Here is a 25659-nt window from a genome sequence, read left to right as displayed (position 1 = left end):
ACCAAGAATCGGCTAACTACATACAACGCGACTTGCCCTAAAATTTATGGACTACCTAAGATTCATGAAGGCGGCAATCCACTGAGGGTCATACTGTCATGCATAAACTGCCCAACATATGATCTCTCAAAATACTTTGCAAGCATTCTGCATCATTCGATAGACCACGAGAAATATAACGTACGCAACTCATATGACTTCTGTACGTTTATTAACAACGTCACACTTCCCCCCAACTATGTATTGGTATCGTTTGATGTGGTAAGCCTGTTCACTTGCATACCGAGAGACTTGGTGGTACAAGCGGAAAGAAATAACTGGAACTTGATCGAGAAAAATACGACGATCAAAGAGCAAAATGTTTTTATCAAGCTCATTGAGTTTAACATCTCGTTCAGTTATTTCACCTTCCGTGGGGCCTATTACCGGCAAAAGGAGGGGAATCCTTTGTCACCTGCTTTAGCTGATCTTGTAATGACTACATTACTTGATGATGTGCTTGCGAAGATCGATGTACACATTCCATGTATAAACAAATACGTCGACGATTTGTTCACCGCTCTCCCAGCTGACAAGATTGAATATGTGAGGAACGCTCTCAACGGGTTCGACTCACATATTCAATTCACATATGAGGTAGAAAATAACAACCGATTACGGTATTTACATATGGTTCTTATTAGAACCAACTAACAAAAAATCGTGACCGAATGGTATATGAAACCTGTCGCTTCCGGGAGAATTCTTTTTTCTTTTTTTTTAATAGGGGGATTTGTTAGTAGCTTAAGTAATTATGATAAATAATAGTAAATAATGAGTATGTGTGTTCAATCACAAATGGTGACTTCTCAACACTGTTAGTAATTTGTAATTTTAATTGTTAGGATTTGTTTGCTTTCGCAATTAGGACTTATCATTCGTAGGGATTTAAACCTACTTGTCAAGAAAGGAAAGTAGACTTACTTACAACTAACTTAAATGCTAACTTATTGGCTATAAAGAGAGCTTATCGTTGCAATTGAGGATTGCAACGATTTTTGTCGAAAATTGTTAATGATTTTATTTGACATAGCTTCTAATAGTTCAACACCAGTAAGTCTATGTAATTCGAGTGTACCAAACCAAGGAGGACGCTTCAAAATCATTTCAGAATTTTATTCTGAATCCTTTGGAGCGTTTTCTTCCTTGTTGAACAGCAACTTGATCAGATCGGTACAGCATAAAGCATTGCTGGTCTAAAAATTTGTTTGTAAATCAAAAGTTTGTTCTTTAAACGAAGTTTAGAATTCCTGTTAATGAGAGGATATAAACATCTCGTATATTTGATGCACTTGGCTTGTATACTCTCAATGTGCTCTTTGAAAATAAGTTTTTTATCATAAATTAATCCCAAGTACTTAACCTTGTCGGACCAACTTAAAATAACCCCATTCATCTTGACAACGTGATTATTGTTTGGCTTGAGGAAAGAAGCCCTAGGTTTATGAGGAAAAATTATCATTTGAGTTTTAGAAGCATTGGGAGAAATTTCCACTTTTGCAAGTAGGAAGAAAAAATATCTAAACTTTTCTGCAATCGACTGCATATGACACGAAGGCTTTTTCCTTTTACGGAAATGCTTGTGTCATCGCAGAACAATGACTTTGTGCATCCTGGAGGCAAATCAGGAAGATCTGAAGTGAATATATTATACAGGACTGGGCCCAAGACAGAACCTTGAGGTACACCTGCTCTGACAGGAAATCTATCAGATTTTGAATTCTGATAGACAACCTGCAGAGTTCGATCAGTAAGATAATTTTTCAAAATTTTGATTAGGAAAATTGGAAAATTAAAAGTTTGCAATTTCGCAATCAAACCTTTATGCCAAACACTGTCGAATGATTTTTCTATGTCTAAAGGAGCAGCTCCAGTGGAATAACCTTCGGATTTGTTAGCTCGTATCATATTAGTTACTCTGAGCAATTGATGAGTTGTGGAATGCCCATGGCGAAATCCAAACTGTTCATTTGCAAAAATTTAATTTTCGTTGATGTGTGACATCATTCGGCTAAGAATAATTCTCTCAAACAGTTTACTTATTGAAGAAAGCAAGCTGATTGGTCGGTAACTTGAAACTTCAGCTGGATTCTTATCCGGCTTAAAAATTGGAGTGATTTTTGCATTTTTCCATAATTTGGGAAAATATGCAGTTTTGAAGCAGCAATTGAAAGTTTTCACTAAAAATTCCATTGTGCTCTCAGGGAGATGTTTGATTAGTATATTAAAGATTCCATCGTCATTAGGTGCTTTCATATTTTTGAAATTTTTAATAATTGATTTAATCTCATTCAAGTGAGTTTCAATTATTTCTGCAGGTAGAAAAAAAATTCTGGGAAGAAATTAAATCAAATTGACGTGTGACTTCATTTTCAATTGGACTCACAAAATTCAAATTTGAGTTATGAACACTCCCAAACTGCTGAGCAAGTCTTTGAGCCTTTTGTTCATTGGATACAAGAAAACGTTCACCATCTTTTAAAACTGGAATAGGCTTTGAAGGTTTCTTAAGAATCTTCGACAACTTCTAAAAGGGTTATGAATATGGTTTCAATTTTTCAACTTTAGTCTCAAAATTTTGATTTCTCAGAAAAGTAAATCTATGTTTAATCTCTTTCTGTAAATCTTTATAAATAGCTTTAAAAACAGGGTCACGAGAACGTTGATATTGACGTCTGCGGACATTTTTCAAACGAATTAGAAGTTGAAGATTTTCGTCAATTATTGGTGAATCAAATTTCCCTTGAGCCTTTGGAACAGAATAATTCCTGGCATCAACAATTGCACATTTTAATGCTTCCAAAGCGGAATCAATATTCACTTCGTTTTGCAAATCAAGCTCATTATTGAAATTTCTCTCAATATGAGTTTTGTATCTTTCCCAATTAGCCTTGTTATAATTAAAACCAGAGCTCATAGGGTTTAAAACTGATTCATGTGATAAAGAAAAAGTTATTGGAAGATGGTCAGAATCAAAGTCGGCATGTGTGCTCAAATCACTACATACGTGACTTTGATCTGTTAGCACCAAATCAATTGTTGAAGGGTTTCTTACAGAAGAAAAGCATGTAGGACTATTCGGAGACTAAATAGAATAGTATCCTGAAGAACAGTCATTGAATAGAATTTTGCCATTGGAATTACTTTGAGAATAATTCCATGATCGATGTTTAGCGTTAAAACCGCCGATTATAAAAAATTTCGAACGATTTCTGGTGAGTTTTTGTAAAGAAACCTTTAAAATAATTTTTGTGCTCGCGTGTGCATTGAAATGGTAAATATGCTGCGGCAATAAATAAAAGTCCAAGTTCAGTTTGAATTTCAATTCCCGAAGTTTCAATAACTTTCGTCTCAATATGGGGAAGAGCACGACGTTTGATTCGGCGATGAATAACAATTGCAACTCCACCGCCGGAATCCTGAATCCTATCCTAATTCTATTCCTCTTGCGCTGAATAATCCTGTGTTGCAGTGTACTGACAACGACAATGGTAGTGCTGTTTGGCTGTATTATCAAAACACGCGGGAATTAAGAACGAAAATCGACGAGCTCTTTTTGACGACCCGTGAGTGCAATTTCGATATCATTATACTAACAGAGACTGGCTTAGACGACCGAATCAACTCATTGCAACTATTTGCGACTTCATTCAACGTATATCGCTGTGATCGCAGTGTGCGCAATCGCAACAAATCCTGTTTTGGTGGTGTTCTGATTGCTGTGGCGCAGTGTCATCATAGCTCACTCATCGAAACTGTGAATGGAGATCGTTTGGAGCAAGTTTGTGCCCGTGCCACGGTTAGAGGAACTAAACTGCTGCTGTGTGGTGTATATATTCCGCCAGATAGAAGTCAGGATGCCAACGTCATTGATGCACACATCTCCTCTATTGGTAGTTCACCAATAGAGGAGATGTGTGCATCAATGACGTTGGCATCCTGACTTCTATCTGGCGGAATATATACACCGGTAAAAGCACTGTTAATGACATTGTGTTTGTCTGTGGCGACTACAACCAGCCGCGCATCATGTGGTTGCCCGATTCTCTCCCAGCATCCGATCAACTACCTGCTGCTAGTGCGACTCTGATAGATGGAATGGATTTTTTGAGACTACGGCATCAAAATTTTCAGCGGAATCATAACGACCGCACGCTGGATTTAGTTTTCTGTTCCTCTGAGGTTCAATTAACTGTTGACAGCTGTATCGCACCACTACTTCCTGTCGACCGCCACCATCCGCCCCTGACAATCACGCTACCTAATTCCTGCTCTAAAAGCACTGCCCCAGTAAGTGCTGGTAATGTAAGACGATCATTGAATTATCGTAAAATCGATTTCGTCGCACTAATCGCTTTTTGTCGGGTTTCGATTGGACTTGTGTATATGTTTGCACTGATGTCGACGTTATGACTGCACGTTTTTGCGACATTATAGTTCAGTGGTTGAACGCAAATGTACCGTTAGCGAAGCGCCCGAATGATCCTGCTTGGTGCACGCGTCGGTTGCGTAATCTGAAACGATCTCGTAACAATGCTCAGCGAAAATATCGTCGTTTGAAAACGCTGATAACAAAACGTAATTTTGAAAGCGCCAGTGACGAATACCGCCGCCTAAATAGTGATTTGTACAAATCGTACGTCCTACGGGTGCAGACGGACCTACGAAGGAACCCCAGAAATTTTTGGAATTTCGTCAACTTAAAAAGGAAAAGTTCATCGATACCTATAAATGTCCGTTCAGACGAATCGACTTCGACTTCAGAATCTGATTCTTGTGAGCTCTTCGCAAAATTTTTCGCCTCCGTGTTTGCTGACAGAGTTGCCTCCGATTCTGATGCAGACATTGCGGCGGCTGCCGTTCCGGCCGGTTTAACTGACTTGACTACATTCGAAATTACCACCGACATGATACTGGGCGCAGCAAAGAAACTTAAGCGTTCTTATACTCCAGGACCCGATGGTATACCCGCCATAATTATTAGTCGATGTGCCAATGTGCTGGCAAATCCACTTCGCTGTATCCTCAACAAATCGTTCGAACAACGGAAATTTCCCGATGTTTGGAAACAGTCGTTTATGTTTCCAGTGCTGAAATCTGGTGATCGACAAAATGTAAGGAATTATCGTGGTATCACTAGTCTTTCGGCTGGATCGAAACTGTTCGAAATTCTAGTTAGCGACGTTATGCTTCACTGTACAAAGAATTACATTTCCACCTAGCAGCCTGGATTTATGCCGAACCGCTCAGTTTGTACAAACCTACTAGAGTTCACATCAATGTGTATCTCACAAATGGAACAGAAAGCACAAATTGACGTCATATACACCGATCTGAAGGCAGCTTTCGATCGTATTGATCATTGCATATTATTGCGTAAAATTTTACGACTTGGAGCATCACGTCCGTTCGTCGAATGGCTGAGTTCATATTTATGTGGAAGGATTCTACGTGTGAAATTTGGTTCTTGTGCAGCAATTTGGGGCCTTTACTTTTTGCGCTATTCTTTGATGATGCTATGCTACTGTTGGAGACTGGTTGTAAATTAGTATACGCGGATGACTTAAAGTTGTACTTGGTCCGCACAATTGACGATTGTCGCCGTTTACAAGCCCTACTAAATGTTTTTGTTGACTGGTGTCATAGGAACTGGCTAGTGATTAGCATAGGAAAATGCGAGGTTATGACCTTTCACCGAACATTGAACCCTATTATGTTCGAATATCGCATTGATGGACTTGAGCTAAAAAGAATTGACCGTGTTTGTGACCTTGGTATCATACTTGACGCTAAGCTCACTTTTCATTTGCATCATGCCAGCCTAATATCGAAAGCAAACGGACAATTGGGATTTATTACGAAAATTGGCCGAGACTTCAGAGATCCTCACTGTCTAAAAGCGCTGTACTGTTCACTGGTACGACCACTACTCGAAAACTGCAGCATGATTTGGTTTCCCCACCAGCTATCTTGGTGTCTAAGGATAGAACGCGTCCAAAAAAGATTCGTCCGATTAGCATTACGTGACCTGCCCTGGCGTGACCCGGAAAACCTTCCACCGTATCCTAATAGCTGTCGATTACTTGGCCTTGACACACTTGAACGCCGTAGGAAAATTCAGCAAGCTGTATTTGTCGCCAAAATTTTGAATGGCGAGATCGATTCACCGTCGCTTCTGTTCCAGGTAAACTTCCGTGTTTCGCAACGTACTCTCAGATCAACTGGCCTACTTCAAACTGCATTTCATCGTACATCCTTTGGTTTTCACGAGCCTATCGCCGCCGCAATCAGAACCTTTTTGAGTGTTTAAGATTTGTTTGAGTTCGGTGAGTCATCACGAAAGTTTGTGCATAGGTTAAATCTGTCAAATATGTTTTAGACTTGACTCTGATTTTTGCTATTTATTAAGACTATTGTCAGATAAATTATAGTGAAATATACAAATATACAAATATATATGAACCACGTAATTGGGATCATATTTTAATTTCATGTTAGGTTTCAAAAATGTTTCAGTAATAATTGCAATATGCACATTATTTACTGTTAAAAAATTAAAAAGCTCATTCTCATTGGCCTTCAATGAGCGAGCATTCCAATTTAAAATTTTGATCGGTTTATTGAAAATCATTGCTAAATTTTAAATTAGAAACAATTTTAATCGTAAAATTAGTACCTATTTGAATGGCTTCAAACATTGATTTTGCCTGCAACATGGCGTTCATGAGATCGAACATTGCCTGTTGCAGGAAAGAAAGTTTACCTGCCGTAATAGGCCCCAGGCAGTTGACATTAGAAAAAATATTTTCGGTAGTAATATTAGCTAGGTGTACAATTATTTTCTAGCGTGTTTTGCTTACCCATATTAACGGTCATTTCCCGATCAGTCAAAAATATCAGGATAATAACAAATCTTGATATGTTAGTACGCACTGTTTTGCATCAACTTGTGTTCTAAAATTGGTCTCGTTAATAGTTAGAATATCAAAATTTCTATCAAAATTACTTACTGATTATAACAAATTATAGCAAGTTTTGTAAGGTTTTTGGCAGAAAAAGATCAGAATTAGTTAGAATGTACACTATTTTGTCAATTTAATAATAAGTTCTGTTATAAATATGCTTTAGAAAAACACACTTTTAAACATTCAAGTGTATGATAAAAGAATTTGATATAATTCTGTACTTTTTATCATTCTGGCATATCAAGAATATTGCAGGCTTTGTTGTTTCTATTAAGTTCAGATATATTTGTGATACCCGTTTGTTGTAATTGTTTGATCGGGTTTCGAACTACCAACATTAGGGGGTAGAATGTTCGAACTACCTGTAACCTGTGCATATGTTAAACGGGTATGCAAAGGAGTAGGTAAACTATGCGTCACTGGTACGCTTGGAGAATTTTGTTTTGGAGCTTGTTTTAATTGGGAAATTGAATCGTAAACAAGATTCAATTTCTGCCTTGTCTTAACAATTGCTAAACGGACTGGGCATTGATAAAAATTTGACATATGGTTGCCGTTACAATTCGCACAGCGAATATTTTTACTCTCTTTCACAGGACATGTGTCCTTTTTGTGAGAAGAGTCTCCACAAATCAGGCATTTTTGGTCCATGTTACAGAACTTTGAACCATGGCCATAACGTTGGCAAATACGGCATTGGGTGATATGCTTTTCACCTCCGCCAAACTTCCTATAAGCTTCCCATTTTACACGCACGTTATATAAAGCATGTGCTTTTTCAAAAAAATTTAAGTTATTAACCTCACTGCGGTTAAAATAAATTAAATAGTTTACAAGGGAAATTCCAGTTCGCTGACTGTTTTCGCCTCGTGATTTTTGTTTCATTAGAATTACTTGGGTAGGGGCTATGCCAAGTAATTCTGTTAAAGTAAGTTTGATCTCATCAACGGTTTGATCGTTGGTGAGACCTTTCAAGACAACCTTGAACGGCTTGGCGTTCTTGGTGTCATATGTAAAAAATTTGTACATCTTGTCAATTATATACTGAACAAGACGATCACGACCCTTTATTGAGCCGGCTAATAAGCGGCATTCACCTCTACGGCCAATTTGATAGGTAACTTTAACGTCAGAAACAAACGTTGAAAGTTCCTTTTTGAATATATTAAATTCAGAAGAAATAGTTACCACGATAGGTGGAACTTTCTCCTTTTTTAACGATTTTACATTTTGTATAGTTTCATTATTAATAACTTCCATTTCACCAGCTTCTTGCTCAGGCAAAATATCAAAAGGATTGTCACTACAGACACTCGAAGTGTCAGAAAGAGATGCCTCTCTTTTCCTCCCCGCAGCGATGCGTGGTTTCTTTTTTCGTCCAGCCATTTCAGGTGATACGAAAAAAGTTAAAACAAATGTTAAATTCAAAAGTAGGTAGTCTTGAGAAAGACTGATGGGAAATAATTTTCAGGTAGTCTTTAAAAGACACACCGACAAAACACAAACTTTGAAGCTATAGGCAGTCAAAGACCAGTCCACAAGCAACCGAAAACACGTCTCCCGGGAGAATTTTTAATTTTCTCTCGATGCACCCGCTGGCACAGAAATTTAATACGGCAACCGGTTTTATTGGGAGAGTGTTTCGATTATCGATGAACAAATCGCTCACGGAAAATAAGCAGATAGTGCGCGAGCACTTGCTTACCAACAACTATCCGAGCTCACTGATAAATCGGTTAATCAACAGATTTATCAACCAAAGCACGAATAACGTTGTTGAGGAAGTAAACTCGGAACCAAATGTATATCGATCTTTGCACCATGTTGATGGCCTCACACCCGTACTTGCACGCAGTATTAAAAAGAACCATGAAAATATCAGTCTGAGTTTCAAATGCGTCAAAACCAACAGGCTACTTTTCACGAAACTCAAAGACTTTTCTTCGCATCTTTCAAAAAGAAACGTTATATACCGTATCCCGTGTGCAGACTGCGATAGCTCATACATTGGTATGACTACACAGCAACTAAAGAACCGTCTTGCCGCGCACCACTCTCTCATGAAACGCTACGAACAGTATAGAGATTCTAGCACTGAGAGGGAGGGAAGGGAAGATGAGTTTAAAAAGACGGCGTTGATGAAGCATGCGTTAGAAGAGAATCACAGTTTCAATTAAGCCAACACTAGAATTTTAACTTCGGATGACAGGATTCAAGCATTACAGGTGTTAGAAATGTGTTACATTGCATGTGATAGATTCGCAATAAATTATAGAACGGAAACGAACAACTTAAGCATCGCTAACTCCGGCACGCTGCGATCTCTCACATGTTGATGCAAACTACTACAGTCTCTAGCACTCTCTATCTCTGTCTTGCAACATTATTCCTCTCCGTTTTGACGCAACATTTCCCGACGGCTTTAATCGTGTGTGATGTGTGTTGGAAGATACTGTGTAAGTGTAGCTCATCCGTTTGCGTTTTTAAATTTTGAAAAGTCACAAACCAATTAATATTTTGCATATGTTATATCCACAGTGTAGTGTAGTTAACCAAAAGCAATTTTACACCAATGCACCATATTTTGACGAGAACTTGTTTGTTTGTTTGTATGTTGTTGTAAGATGCGCCAATTCGACTGGCGAGCCCACAGTCCATGTTTAAAAGGTACAGCACTCTCTATATGTCGATTCTGCTTTCACGCCTCTTACCTATCGAAAGGATCGCCATACGCATAGTGCCAGCGAATGGACTCTCATGCCAGACCGACGGTTCTTCGATCACGCCCATTGCTCATCTAGAGGATCGTCATAAGTAGAGGATATAACGGACATCAAACGAGCGCACGATACACGTTGCGTTCAAAATTTTTCTAATAAGTTTCAACTTGGTATAGTTTTCAACTTGTTATAAGTTCAATTACAGTATTAGCAAATAATATTCAACAAGAGCAGGTATTTGTGCAAACATTCAATATACTTAAACGTGACAATTATTTGTATTTCGTTACTGGAACAGAGATAGGGCGAAGTCCAAAATTGTTGAAGCAACTTATTAGCGATTACCATAACCTACTAAAGGTACCACATTCTATTAAAATTAAGTATAAATTAATTCTTACCAATTTGATTCGTTGGCAGGAATTTTATAATAAACTTCACTATTTCCTATCGGAGGAAGTATTTATAAAATCCGAATTCACTTGTGCTATGGAACGTCTTTTAAAATTCCTTTACTGCAAGGAAAGGAGAATGCCAAAATTCGGGAAGAAGAATGGATCTCCTGATCTCCAGTCAGGGAGCGATACTGGTAACAATGGATCCGATGTTAAATCGCACGACGCTACCGATCCGAGCGGTGCAGCCAATGCCGATACAAGCGTACAGAATCAATGTATTCAGCGTCACTCGTCGGGGCATCAGCAACAACCGCCACAGAAATCATTTCACGCAGCCGTTTCAGTTAGTTCAGCTAGTGTAGCAAGCAGTAGCACTCAGGGCAGCATGCGAAGAAAAATGGAATTACAGCTACGGAAATTAGAAGAAGCTAAAGCGATTGAGCAACGGTTTTTAGACATGAAATTTGCTATCCTTGATAAGTTCGAAAACGACACTAGCAGCGTGATCGATGATATTCCGTCGATTGCTGATAAGGTTTCGCAAATTTAAAACTGGATCGATGATACAAATAAGGTTGGTAACGATGACCCCGGTTTGCAACTCGAAGTAATAAACACAACGTCCCCAAAACATATACTACCTGTAAATTCTGTACATTTTCCCCGTGGTAATCAAACTACTCGTGACCATTTTATTCCCGAGTATGGTTCAACACCTAATCGACTAGCAATAATTCAACCACCCACCGTTTCGCGAGTGAATCGTTCGACTAATGCGAATAATATAGAAAATGAAACAGTTTGTATTCTCAATCGTAGCCAATTGGCTGCACGCCATGCAGTGTCGAAGGATCTCCCGGAGTTCAGTGGTAAGCTGGAGGATTGGCCACTGTTCTTCGCGATGTTACTTCCACGCAAATGTGCGGTTTTTCGGCCGAAGAAAATATGCTACGGCTCCGCAAATGCTTGAAAGGAGCGGCGTTAAATGCAGTCAGTTGCGAAATACTTCACCCATCCAACGTTGCAAGCGTTATATCAACACTAAAAATGTTGTACGGCAGGCCAGAAAGGATTATTCAGGCTTTAATTTTGAAAATCGAGGAGCTTCCATCGTTGGACACTGATGACTTCGATACTGTTATTCTGTTTGCGCTTGGAGTCAGAAATCTTTGTGCCACAATACAGGCCTGTGAATTACCTGACTTTGTTGATAATGTCGCCCTTAGGAGCAAATTAGTAGAACGGAAGCGCCATGCCAAGCCTACAAGATTTCAATGCATGGTTGTATGCTGTGGCTGAAAGATTAAACTCAGTTAAACCCATACGGAGCAGCGAACAAAAAGGGACCGATCGTAAACTGGGATTTCGGGCGAAAAAGGAAATTTTTTAATGTCCATGTTCAAACAGACAAGCATACAGAGATAGGTAAACCTCAACTTAGCAAACAGCAAGAATTGCCGAAAGCTTGTGGCGTGTGTAAGATGGGCAACCATGAAAGAACTCAAACTTCGCCGAAAATGCATTAACCGCCATTACACTTCCTGTAATCGAAAGAAACCGTGTGGAATTGACGGCTGTACTTTCTTACATCATCCTCTTTTACATTGCAATAAGAAAGTGGTCGCAGACTAATCTATTGAAGAAAGTGAACGTAGCTGCAACGTCCACCAACAACGAACCAGCGATGTTCTGTTCAGATTTGTGCCTGTGATTCTACACGGCTCGTCTAAAGCGATTCAGACATATGCGTTTATCGATGATGGTTCAGAACTAACTCTCCTAGAGAAAGGACTAGCTGATGAGCTGGGTGTCAGCGGAAAATCTTCACCCCTGTGCCTAAAATGGACCGGAGACACTCGGCGACTAGAAAGGACTTTTCAGAAAGTGGATTTGGAAATTGCCGGTACATCGAAGTACGCAAAGAGATTCAAACTCATCAACGTAAGAACCGTAGAAAAGCTTCAACTTCGTCCACAAACTATGCTGATCGACGAGTTGCAGAACCGTTTTCCGCACTTGTAGGGATTACCAATAGAATCCTATCGAAATACCTCCTCGCGTATTCTTATAGGAGTTGATCATGCCAAACTGGGACATGTATCTAACAGTCGCGAAGGTAAACCATCGGAGCCAATAGGCATCAAAACGTGCTTGGGGTGGTGCGTATATGGGTCATTAATATCCAATGGCTCAGATAGTTGCTCCTTCAATAACCATCAGCTCGATGGTTGCCAGTGTAATCACGATTGCGACAACGTGCTTCATAACGTGATGAAAAATTATTTTTCTCTTGATAGCATGGGAGTCGTAAAATCAGGAAATTTTCTACTTTCGACTGAGGATGAACGAGCACAAAAATTGCTGAAAATGTTAACGTGCTGGAAAGAAGGGAAACACGAGTCGGGCCTACTCTGAAAATACGAAAACCTGCGTCTTCCCGCTAGTAGAGAAATGGCCCTCAAGCGATGGCGGTGTCTGGAGCGATGATTGGAGAACGACCCTAAACTTAGTGATGTGTTAAACGCGAAAATCCGGCTCGAAGGACCAGATGTTACCACAGCACAAGTGAATTCGGATTCTATAAATACTTCCTCCGATAGGAAATAGTGAAGTTTATTATAAAATTCCTGCCAACGAATCAAATTAGTAAGAATTAATTTATACTTAATTTTGATAGAATGTGGTACCTTTAGTAGTTTATGGTAATCGCAAATAAGTTGCTTTAACAATTTTGGACTTTGCCCTATCTCTGTTTTAGTAACAAAATATTTTATTTTATTTTATTTATTTGTCGTCAATCAAAAGTAGACCATATTAATGACATTTCATTCTTAACTTACTAACCTCAAAAAAAATATTTTCCTAAGTGTGGTTTTGTTCATTGTTACATCTATTGATTCACAAAATTGGTTATAACATGACATCATTCTATTCAGAGGTTCGTTTTTCCATAATTTGTTCGTTGATTACTGATATAAAACAAGTTTCTATTTCTTAAAGAACGAGTAGGAGCATAAAAGTTCAAATTCGCCAAGGTTTCTGGACTGTTTATTCTTTGTGTAATTACATCGTTAACAAAAGCTACCATTGCGAACTCTCGTCGCTTTTTAAGTCCATCCAGATTTATTAACATACAACGCGACTCATAGGAAGGTAAAGGTAAAGTGGTCCAGCCTAGCTTTCGTAGAGCATACAACAAAAATTGCTTTTGTACTGATTCTATACGGGTAATATGTGTATCATGATATGGCGACCAGACTATGCTACAATATTCCAGCAGGGGCCTGACGTGTGCAACATACAATGTTTTGATGGTGTATGGATCTTTGAAGTGCAATCTGAATCTTTTAATAAATCCGAGCATATTACTTGCCTTATATATAATGTTATTGTAATGGTCAACAAAGGTTAATTTGGAGTCGAGCGTGATACCTAGATCTCTTACAAGACTGCTCCTTTCAACTGTTTTCATGTCTATAGTGAATGTTCTTTGTCTTATGCTATGTTTCCTGGTAAACGAAATGGAATTACATTTTTTCACGTTAAGTTTCAACAGGCTTTTCATGCACCACATGTGAAAACTATCAACTTCACGTTGAAATAGTTCGAGATCAGAATCTCTAAACATTTCAAGGAAAAGTTTCATGTCGTCTGCGTATATCAAAACGTTTAGTACCTTTAAGACATGTTCTACATCGTTTACAAATAAGATAAATAGTAGCGGACCTAGATGAGAACCTTGTGGCACACCGGATGTCACATTCACCACTGATGATAAGCTACTTTTGAACCTTACTTTTTGTGTTCAGTCAGTCAAGTATGACTGAATCCATTTCAAAAGTCTCGGATTAAACCCTATTTTAGATAATTTGAAAAGCAGTAGAGGGATGTCAACTCTATCGAATGCCTTACTGAAGTCAGTATATAATGTTTCAACTTGATTTCCTTTATCCATTGCGTTTATAGTGAAAGTTACGAAATTCAACAAGTTTGTGGCCGTTGAACGGCCATTGATGAAACCGTGTTGTTTGCTAGAAATCAAATTTTTAACTTGTGCAAAAATACGTTGATTGATGATAGATTCAAATAGTTTAGGAATGCACGATATTAGAGCAACTCCACGATAGTTTTTAACGTCTGATTTCTTGCCGCTTTTGAAAATTGGGATTCAAAATGACTCTTTCCAAATTGGTAGTATTGTGCTGCCTTCTAGGGAAGAATTAAACAACCACAATAGAGGTTGGGCAAGTTCCTTCGACACTGATTTTTAAAATACTGGCGGTAGCCCATCTGGTTGATACATCCAGCGTATTTAAGGAAGCCAAAACTTCGTCAAGAGCTATATAATCAACTGTGACATCTCTCAGTGGCTCTGGTAGGTATGAGAAAAACTGATAATCACGATCTTCGTCGTCATGAGTGGTGTAGACATCCTGGAAAAACTCAGCAAATAAATTACTGATTTCACTATTAGTTTGACCATTCTCATTATCTAGATGCATTTTCGATGGAAAGTTGCTCGACTTTTCTTTATCTCTGACAAAATTAAAAAATGACTTGGGATCTGACTTTATATTATTTTCTAGCTTAGTGTTGTAACCATCATAGGCACTTTTGATTTCCATGTTTAATTCGTCACATACTGAGAGGTAGAATGAAAGGTTTATATCACTTTTGTCTCTTTTGTAAACTTTGTGGGCTTTTTGTTTTCTGTTTTTGAGATTGATTATTTTTCTGTTGAAGCACACTGGGTTTTTTGATGTGCTTGTATGTTTTCGTTTTCGCTTTGGGACTGTCTTTTCTAATGTGTCGTATATGGTTTCGTAAAACTTATCCACTGCTTGTTCTATATTCAAATTATAAATCTTGGTTTGCCAATCGATACAGTTCAGTTTGCTTTTGATAAGCTCATAGTTGGCTTGTTTGAAGTCAAAGTATGATTCGGACATTTCGCTGTCTAGCAGTGTGGTGCTATTATGTATAAATAAGGAATATTCAATGGCAGTGTGAAACGCTTCGTTTTTCCATAGGGGAGCTGGTGCCTCAGTAACACAGAAATCATCAGTCATGTTTGTAAATAGTAAATCTAGATAACAATTGTTATGATTTCTTACAGGATTTACTTGATTAAGTCCTATCGCCGCACTTTTGTCAAACAGGGAATGAAGCGTTTCATTGTCACCTATGATTGGTATCAAAAGAGATTCGTTTTCGTCATCGATAATAAAACTAGTTGCCCGTTGATTAAAGTCACCGTAAATGTGAATATTTGTTTCAGGCTCAAATTTTGAAGTAATATCTTCAGCAATATTAATAAAATTTTCATACGAATCTTTTTTTGCCTCTTCAGGAGGAAAATACACAGAAGCGAAAATGTGAACTTGCTTTCCAACCGTGCATTTAACCCAAACGTGATCAAACTCCTTACATTTACTTGATTTGATTGCTTCTGAGTTGTATTTATTACAAACGGCAATTAACACTCCACCACCAGACTTCTTGTTAGACAACGACTTGTCACGATCATCTCTAAATACGTTGAACCGGTCTCCAAACAGTTCTTCATTTTTAACACTAGCATCCCAACTCGTTTCAGTTCCTAATATAATGGAAAAATTACAAGGGACTACCTGTTTATGTATTTCGTTTATTTTTAGTGCGCTTTTCATTCTATTGAAGTTTTGGCAGTAAACAGTGATTTCTTCACTGTAACAGTTTTTATCAATTTTGCTTGAATTACGTATTCTGTTGAAGTTCTGACAGTTAATTACAAATTCTTCAGAGTCGCGCCTCGGTGCATTATCAGCTGACTCTTCGCTCACACCGTCGGTGCGCGTCAATACATAAGAAAATTAGGCCTTTGTAGCTGACGGCATGAGCAACATTCGCCTACGGCTGTTCGATGTGATGAAACATGACACGTATTTACCGGGGAACTTGGTGTGTTGTTTACTTTTGCAGCGGATGTCGATTACGCAATTTCTGGGGCAATAATGGTTCTATCGAAATGGTTGAGGGTTGATACAGAAGTAGCGCCGGCAAGTGTTGTGATTGGAGTTGTGCATGACGTGATTGCTGATGACCTTTATGGATTTATTGTTTCCCCTTGACGAAAAGCTATGAAACGGGTTCCCGTAGATGAAATGAGGTTGTCGGTAGAGGCACCACCAGAAAACGTCACTTTTGCTGCCGCAAGCAGTTCTCTGTCGGACTGCCTGTTACTGATTGGGTTATTCGACCTATTGTTGTAATTCATGTTATGCGAAGTTTTTGCAAGCCTCGCTCTCTCGGACAGAGGTGTACGGTTATTGATTCGACTGCTTAAATGGTTGAAAGAATTTTGTTTCATATTTCGACGTCGTATTTGTAGATGCCTACGCTTCGCTTTATCCGCTGCTTTCTGTTGCTCGGCACGAATTTTCATGCGTCGGTCGTAATCATCCCAATATTGTTGTGGCTTCCACACTCGCTTACTTCCAATAGTTCTCCAACCTGTACAGCTAGGAGTAGCTAAAGATGCCGTTGAAGGTATTGCTAATTCATCGGCCAAACTTAAAACCTGCTTTGTTGCTTCACTCGTCACTTGATCACCGTTTCTGTTGGCAGCAAGCACTGTATTCGATAACATACGTATCTCGTCAAGGACATCGTCATGACTGGGTTTCTGGGTTGAAGATTCGTGAACTGACTGCAAAGCTAATAGTTCTTCGGCAACAGATTGAAACATGGGCTTCAGCTTGTCTTCCAGCTCCTTGTATCTCTTCTTCTGGAAATCCATCAGCTCCGATGTCAGTTCAATTCTTAAAGCATCCATTTGTTCCAACAAAAATTCATTGGTAGATTTTGTGATTTTTGTTAGCTCATCGACTTGCTTCTTGGTTTCTTTCATTGTTTGCATAGGTTCCAGTGAAGCGTCAATCGTTTCCAACGCATGCTCGAAACCTTGAATTGTACTCTGCATTAACTTCAGGGACTGGGCTTGTGAATGAAAGGCTTGTGAAAGTTTGTGTAGATCCATCAGATGAACGAAACATTTTTTGCACATTGGAACCATGTACTTGAGGACTTCAATCTCACTTTTTCCTTGAACGCCGGCACAGGATGGATGCATTGTGAAATTACAACCTATGCATTGCCATAGCATCCGATCGTCGGTGGCAGTTGTAAAATTTGCACAGGTATCAATGTGACACTTCATTTTTCGTTAACTATATACGACACTCGCGCGCGGTGTTAGGTCAGTAAAAAAAGCCTGCTAGTCAAAACGATTGTAAAATATTTATTTAAACGCGCGACGTTCTGCCGGACTAACGTAAAAACAGGTCCGTTCGCGGTAACTGGTTAGTAAGAGTGATTTACAAATACAAATAAGTGTCACGTTTAAGTATATTGAATGTTTGCACAAATACCTGTTCTTGTTGAATATTATTTGCAAATACTGTAATTGAACTTATAACAAGTTGAAAACTATGCCAAGTTGAAACTTATTAGGAAAATTTTGAACGCAACGTGTATCGTTTGCCAAATGATAGCGAAGTGCGCTTGTTTGATGTCCGCTATATCCTCTACTTATAACGATCCTCTAGATGAGCAATGGGCGTGATCGAAGAACCGTCGGTCTGGCATGTAAGTCCATTCGCTGGCACTATGCGTATGGCGATCCTTTCGATAGGTAAGAGGCGTGAAAGCAGAATCGACATATAGAGAGTGCTGTACCTTTTAAACATGGACTGTGGGCTCGCCAGTCGAATTGGCGCATCTTACAATCCCCCCGGAATGCGCAGGTTCTGCACTAGGCGCATTATTTCCTACGCCAACGTCGAGTACAGCGAGCTTCACTGCCGGTCTTTCATATATTCCGCCATATCCAGTCCGCACGGTTGCTCGTCGTACCTGACCATCCAAACCGGTTTGGGCTGCGATCACTCTTCCCTTAGGCCAGCAATTACGGGGTAGTTTTGGATCAACCACGACAACAAGGTCATTGACTTTGATTGGTTCCACAGCAGCAAACCACTTGGTACGTCTAGTAATCGTTGGCAGATAGTCCCGTAGCCATTGCTTCCAAAACATGTTAGCTAAAACTTGAGAGATTTTTTAATTATTATAGAGAGCAACTGAGCTGTTGTCGAGTGGAACCAAGGGTTTCAAACCGTTTGAAGATTGAATCAAAAAATGGTTAGGTGTTAATACTGGAGAAAAATCATTCTCAAGCGGAATGCCTGTCAGCGGCCTGGAATTCACGATATTTTCCATTTCCGTCAGAGCATTCTCGAGAACTTCCGCTGATGTTACTCTCGATGCCAAAACATTGTTTAGGTTTTTCTTTAAGGTTCTGATGAGTCGTTCCCAGGCTCCCCCCATGTGCGGTGAAGCTGGAGGATTGAACTTCCATTCGGTATGAGCCGACGTGAATTCCTTCACCAGTCGATCGTGGTCTACGTTCTCCATGGCGGTTTTAAATTCTTTCGAAGCGCCTTGAAAATTGGTACCACAGTCACTAAATATGACGGCCGGGCTTCCCCGTCTTCCAAATATGTTTCGTAAAGCCATTATGCATGAATCGGTTGACAATGTAAAGGCAATTTGTAAATGAATTGCTCGTGTCGTCAGGCAGTAGCAAGCACCACCCACCGTTTTTCCACCCGACGACCGACCGAGATAGTTATGGGACTGAAGTAATCCACTCCTGTATGTGTGAATGGACGACAGTATGCAGTTGATCGACCCTCTGGAAGGTCTGCCATTAGAGGCGGGCGAGGCTTAGCCCGTTCGTTTTTGCACTGCTGACATTCACTGCGTACCTTTTTAAAGATGCTCTTCAGTCTTGGTATGTAATAAAGCTGTCGTAATTCGTTTAGAACCGTTTCGTGATTCTGATGATGAAAACGTTGATGAAAGTCCGCTATTATTAAATGAGTGATATGTTGCCGACGAGGAAGTATAACTGGGTCAACTGCACCGGCATCAATATATTTGCATGCTCCAGTGCGACCGTGAATACGCAAAACATTGCTTTCATCTAAATATGCGCAGAGTCGGTATAACGAGCTGCATTTGGGAAGTGGCTTAGTTGTTTGAGTCTCAGAATTATTCATAAAAATGGTTATTTCATCCGCAAACACATCTTCATTAGCGGTACGGTATAAATAACATTCGGCTAAGGTGTACTCACCTCGAGTAAGCGATCCGCTGATTAGCTATATCTTTTTTACTCGCCGTTTCCAATTGAGAGCACACCGGTACAGTGAAGAAACTTTACGCAGTAACGTAGTCCAACTCGAAAATTTATACGCATTTATTGCTGGTTGTAATGCTAAGGTGTGCACCATAAGATGGGGCCGGAGTTCTTCATCGGTTGGCCCATATTGGCGCGAGGTTGTCGGCCACTCTGTTTCCGGTTTCCATAAGAATGCGGGGCCGTGAAACCATCGGCTCGTTGCGCTAAGATCCAGTTTTCCCTTCCATTTCGTCCCTCCATCGGCGACGTTATACTTGGTCGAAATCCAATGCCATTCTGCAGGCTCGGTACTTTCAAGAATCTCGCTTACCTTGCAAGCTACGTGAGAATTACACCTTCGGTGATCCGAATTTAACCAACAGCAAAAAAAAACATCATAAAGTGGGCGATAAGGCCAAGCGGATCGAACATCAGCATCAGTGTACGAAGAACCTCACGCTTGGTGGGTCGACGAAATCGGGCTCGAAGGACCAGATGTTACCACAGCACAAGTGAATTCGGATTTTATAAATACTTCCTCCGATAGGAAATAGTGAAGTTTATTATAAAATCACACAGTGGACGAAAATTACTCACACAAAAGCTGCGCCGTTACTGAGCATGTGCTGACCTGAGCCGTTTTGTGTGTTACTCAGTGTTTTGTGCTGTGTATGCCGAGCAGCAGATCGATGCCGTTTATGTTGATTTCACCAAAGCTTTCGATAAGATGCCACATCTTTTGATGGTTACGAAGCTAGAAAAAATGGGATTTGATACGTGGCTGACGCGGTGGATACTCTCGTATCTCATCAATCGCGATGCATTCGTTTGTGTAAATAGTACTTACTCTCTGCCATTCAGAATTCAATCGAGTTTGCCTCAAGGGAGCCACTTGGGCCCAATGCTATTTATTCGTGTCGTTAACGATTTGTGCTAAAATATGTGTCTAAAGTTCTATCGTGTTAAAGCGTCGATAGTAGACTGCTGTGCCATTTAATCCGATATAGATTCGCTGCTGAATTGGTGTACGCTGAACGTAATGGAAGTTAATGTCCTTTAAATGCTTTGTGTTCATATCGGAAAAACGCAAAGTCAAACCTGGACCGATGAACAGATGGCCGCGGCTAAACGTGTCGTTGAATGCGGCATGTCCGTGAAACAAGCTTCCACCATTTTCCAGTTTCTTGCAAATACGGTCGTATATTGTTATTGATTCTACGACAAATTGTGAAAATCAAACTGTTGGTGAAAGCATAATTGTGTCACGTTTAATGGAACAACATTTTACTACCAGTGAAGTGATGATTGATTTGCACGCTCAAGGTGTTCATATTACAACCTCCCTCACGGTGTCTCTGGTTGAAGAACTTATCCAAAAAAAATTAGTATCGCTCTAATACTCGTCATTCGAAAGCTTGAGCTGTCCCCTTTAATATCCTACCAAAATTGAAATGTTCTATCGGGGGATCTACAACAATTTGTTTTCGAACATGTATTTGTAATTGAAAAACTAGTGAAATGGAAATAAATAATATGTTTCAGAAATACAAAAAGTTATCAGTATTCTCTGATCGTACTGAAATATTCAGGGTTGTTTTTATTTATATAACAAAACAAAGCTTTACATAAGAGCGGGGGCCTAGTGTGGTTGATAACGTCTCCGCCAACCACGCTCGACGCCTGGGTTCGAATCCCACCGCCGACATAGGTGTCGATGGTTGTGAGGTGACGTGATCCACTCACAACCAACCCAACTGGTCTAGATTCAATCCTAGCCGACACCGGGAGATTTTCTGAGGCGAAAAATCTCTGGGATCACGCCTTCCATCGCAAGAGGAAGTAAAGCCGTTGGCGCCGGTCCGTTAATAAACGGGTCGTGAGTTAGGATCCTGGGTGTGGAGTCGCCTCCCTGGGCGTCGGTGATTGGCCACAACAGTGGCGGAGCTAGACCGACGGAAAATAAGCGAGAATAAAAAAAAAAAAGCTTTACATAATATCAGATTTTTTGAAAAGGGTTAAGAGGGGTAAAAAAGACCCTTGGAAATTTGGAGTCGAAAATCAGCTGAAAACAAATAAAATGTTGTGACTTTGAATACATTACATTACATCAATACATTTTGATTGATGATTGATTTGATTGATTTCTTAAAATCCTATAAAAAAATATAAAATGCCGGTTGTTAAGAGTTGCTGTCGTGGTTTCATTATAGGATATTTGCATTTTTCTTCAGAAAATGGTGATTATTACAGCTCTTTATTGCTTGTCAACAAAACTGGACCCTGTATCTAAGCTATACGTTTTATAGAGCAACTCAAGAGCTTTAATTTGATGTTATTAAAAACTGCGCCGTTTTAGTAACGACCGAGAAAATTTCATTATTCATACATGTTTTAAAACATTATTTAAACCCATTGTGTCAGGAGCGCAACTACGTTTTGTATTGATGTCCCCCAATCGACCTTAAATTTGTTTGTTCATTCATGAAATAATTTGTACATATAAGTTTTTTGGGAAAAGTGTTAGTGGAGTGAAAAGGTCTCCAACCTGTATTCACGTCTGGTCTAGAACCAGGGGGACCCCTGGTGTCGAAAGGCCCGGGACATTTGCCCTCCCCAATTAAATCCGGCCTGGTGAAATGGCATTTTGAACTCTAATGTCCAGGTGCTGCTAAAATCATAATGGTACTGTAACTTTGAGTAGAATGCATCGATTTTTCTGCAATTCGGTATGCTTACTGAACCATTGTACCAGAGATGGTCGAGTTTGGCTTTTTTCAAACCCGTACCCGAATTTTGTTTTTCGGTTGAAACCCGATCCCGACCCGAAACTTTTTTTCCGACCAAACCCGAACCCGAAAATTTTATCTTGGGAAACCCGAACCCGACCCGAACCCGACCCGAACCCGAAGCTGTGAAACCCGAGCCAGACCCGAACCCGAGATTTTTTTTTGGAGGTCAATTTTTTAAACCAATTTGAGACTGGGATGTTATAGAGCTATAGCCTGCTATAGCCAGCATTTTAAATGTAGGTACAAAATGGAGTTGCGCTCCTTGTGTAACAGGTTCAAATGATGGCCCAAACCTTGTTATAAAAAAATCGATTTATTTTTAAACGGTGAACTTTTTGAATACGTCCAATAAAAACTCTTGAGTTGATTTATAAAACGTATTGTTTAATTGTAGGAACTAGTTCTGAGAAAAAAACTCCAAAAATCACCATGTTTTTGAAAAAAAATGTAAATATCTAATTATGTAACCTCGACAGCAACTTCCAAAAACCGACATTGTATATTTTTATAGGATAGAATTACCATATCAATTTTCAGAGAAATCGATTAGTTATAGCTTTTTTTGTCTTTTCAGCAGTTTGTACACTCACAATTTTGAGTCTTTTTTACCCCACTTTACTGCCCATAATCGCATATCAGTCCCAGCTTCATTTTCATCAAGTTGACAAAACAGCGCGTTAAGATATTTTTCTTCCTTAGGTTATTTCAGCTGTTGAGCGTGGTTCATTCCCTTATTTTCGACATAATATGATGGGATAGACATTAAACAAAACTTTTCTAGAAGGACGACAAAAATGCAGGTGGGACTGGTATGCGATTATGGGCAGTTTACCCCTTTCAAAAAATCTAAGATTATGCCAAACATTGTTTTATTATATGAAAAAACAAAACTTGAAGGTTTCAACACTATCTGATCGGGCTCCCAACACCTCAATCCCTTGATAAGTATACATAAGTCCCATTCCACCAGCTTTTCAATTACAAAAAAAAAAATGTCTGAAAAAAAAATGTTCTGGACCCGCCGATAGAACATTTCAATTTTAGTAGCATATCAAAGTATATGAGTATAATATAATATAATGAGTATAATATGAGTATATGAGTATGAGTATAAGAGCGATACTAATTTTTTTCGGATAAGTTTCTTCTACCAGAGACACCGTGTAGTTCGTCTTTTGTGTATATCTGATTTAAGTTGTAATTATCTATAGATAACTCGTACAACTCAAACCTTTTTTGGCGAGGCTATCATCATCATCAACCAAAACCGTCAAAATCGTTTAAACATATGAACATTAGGGTGGGACAAAAAAATAAATGTTAGCTCCTATGCACTTTTCGTGTTCCTTATGGGTCCCATAACAACTGTGTAACTTTTCAGATTGATCGGTGAAACGCCCGATTTGCGCCCGATTTTTAAAGTTTCCATACGATTTTATATGAGAAAATTCACTTTTTCAAAACCTATTCTCTAGAAACTCCCAATTGGGTCCTAAAAATATATTGATACATGATATTTGTAGGAAATTTTCCTGGAAAAAACTCGTCTGAAGACCGTAAGGCGCTACGATGCTTGTAGAAACAGCTATCCTCCCCAAACTGATCGAATGTCTGACGGACAGCTCACAATATCACAGTATATGAGCGCCTTACGGTCTTCAGAAGAGTTTTTCCCAGGAAAATTTCCCACAAATATCATGTATCGATATATCTTTAGGACCCAACTGGGAATTTATAGAGAATAAGTTTTGAAAAAGTGAATTTTCCCATATAAAATCGTATGGAAACTTTAAAAATCGGGCGTTTCACCGATCGATCTGAAAAGTTACACAGTTGTTATAGGATCCAAAAGGAACACGAAAAGTGCATGGGAGCGAAAAAATAACATCATCGCTTTTTTCCCATTTAACCGTGTCCTAGTCTAATGAACATACGAGCGCGCACATAGCTCTTACATACAGATAATAATACAAACGAACTTTAGTTATTTCGCTTTACGAACCTACATACACACTAAACATACATACATTCACACCCACACATACAGAAAATACATTGAAATTATGTTTGTATATATTTCGAGGATATATGGTTTATTTTTGTATACTCGAGCGATGATTATTTTATTTCATTATATCATTACCATTTAGCGTGTTCATTTGTTGTTGGATGTTATGAACAATTTAATCAATTATTTATTGTGTAGCCTGACTAAATTGTAAAAAGCGTACGAAATCGATTTATTATAGTAGATGGTAGGCTTACTACTTCGCAGGTAAACGAAAACGGGGTGACAATGCCTAATTGGATAGTTACAGCCCATCATTTTTCATGCTAGATATAGCATCAAAGCAAATAAACACAATGTGAATGCTACTCATTCAAAAGAAAAAGCCTTGAGATTATGATGTTCATTTTTATGTGTTTCACCTCTGCATTGTGTTTGCTAGTAGGGGTTCATCAGGTATAAAGCTCAAACAAAGTGAACAGTTGAAAGAAGTGCAAACAAGCATGTCTAACAAATTTTGAATTGGTTTTGATTTTGGCCGACACAGTTCATTAAGACATTATAGCTATTGAGAATATTCAGGTGTGATTTCGTGCTGGCCTGAGTCATTATATGCGTCTATAGGTGATATTAATACTAGTAAGTGATGCAGACCCATTTTTGAAAGTGTGTCGGCAAAGACTGTTTCACCTTTTTTTGTTTCTCTTTGGTGCATGCGATATTGAATGGTTGTGAACAGCAGGGGGCAACAGACCACCTAACATTTGAACACAAAGTTGTTCTGCTTCTACATTGTTCCCTCTTCCTTAAGTATCCGTTTTATTATTTATCAGCTACGGAAAATTACTCAAAAAATTATAGCATTATTCAGCAATTTTGCTCTTGTGAAAAATTACTGACAGAATGGCACTGAAATAAACTGATAATGGAAAAGAAAATATCAGTAAAGGCGGATAAAGCAAATTACACAATGTTTGGGATAAAATGTTCAAAAACTTTATTACAGATCAATTCAGTTATTTTCACAAATTACCATATGAAAAATCATTCAAAAAAATTGGGGGTACAGTAGATTTGCAAAATATCGCAAAGGGGTACGCGGACAAAACTTGAGAACCGCTGTCTTAGGTTGTTGTTAAGAAGAAAATATGTACTACGCTGTGGAGATTATTGGGACTCAACATTAACTTCGAGCAAAAACTGGCAAAAATAATAATGAAAATCATTGTTATAATATTTGTTTATTTTAAGAACTAATCTGGGAACGCAATAAAAATCACTCATTTTTCGATTTAGTGCTAACGTAACAACTGTATTAATCACATAAAAAACGCGACGCTCTAACGGACACAACACTTATTGCTCTTACAAACGTAAAAGGACAACAAAAAATTACCTTTTAAGTCGACCGGTTTCGGTCCCCGTGTGGACCATCTACTGGACAATGCCCAACTGATGACATAGAGAAAATTACACAGCTTCATACTGGTACAGTACACGTCAGAAAGGGGGGTGGTGTT

At 39.0% G+C, this 25659-nt stretch overlaps 2 protein-coding genes across 2 annotated transcripts; one reads left to right on the top strand and one right to left on the bottom strand.

The window, feature by feature from the left end:
* The first annotated feature begins 4448 nt into the window (after positions 1-4448).
* On the top strand, positions 4449-5261 carry LOC129717018 (uncharacterized). The gene has a single exon (XM_055666865.1). It carries the CDS (start codon positions 4449-4451, stop codon positions 5259-5261), a length of 813 nt encoding a protein of 270 aa, XP_055522840.1.
* Positions 5262-17691: 12430 nt separating this feature from the next.
* On the bottom strand, positions 17692-18675 carry LOC129717016 (uncharacterized). The gene is made up of 3 exons (XM_055666864.1): positions 18276-18675; positions 17887-18200; positions 17692-17784 (listed from the first exon to the last, which is right to left on the bottom strand). Exons 1-3 carry the CDS (start codon positions 18673-18675, stop codon positions 17692-17694), a joined length of 807 nt encoding a protein of 268 aa, XP_055522839.1.
* Between the last annotated feature and the right edge of the window lie 6984 nt (positions 18676-25659).

Source organism: Wyeomyia smithii, chromosome 1 (genome assembly GCF_029784165.1).
Source record: "Wyeomyia smithii strain HCP4-BCI-WySm-NY-G18 chromosome 1, ASM2978416v1, whole genome shotgun sequence".
Classification (NCBI taxonomy): Eukaryota; Metazoa; Arthropoda; class Insecta; order Diptera; family Culicidae; genus Wyeomyia; species Wyeomyia smithii.
This window is presented reverse-complemented; position numbering and strand designations above follow the sequence as displayed.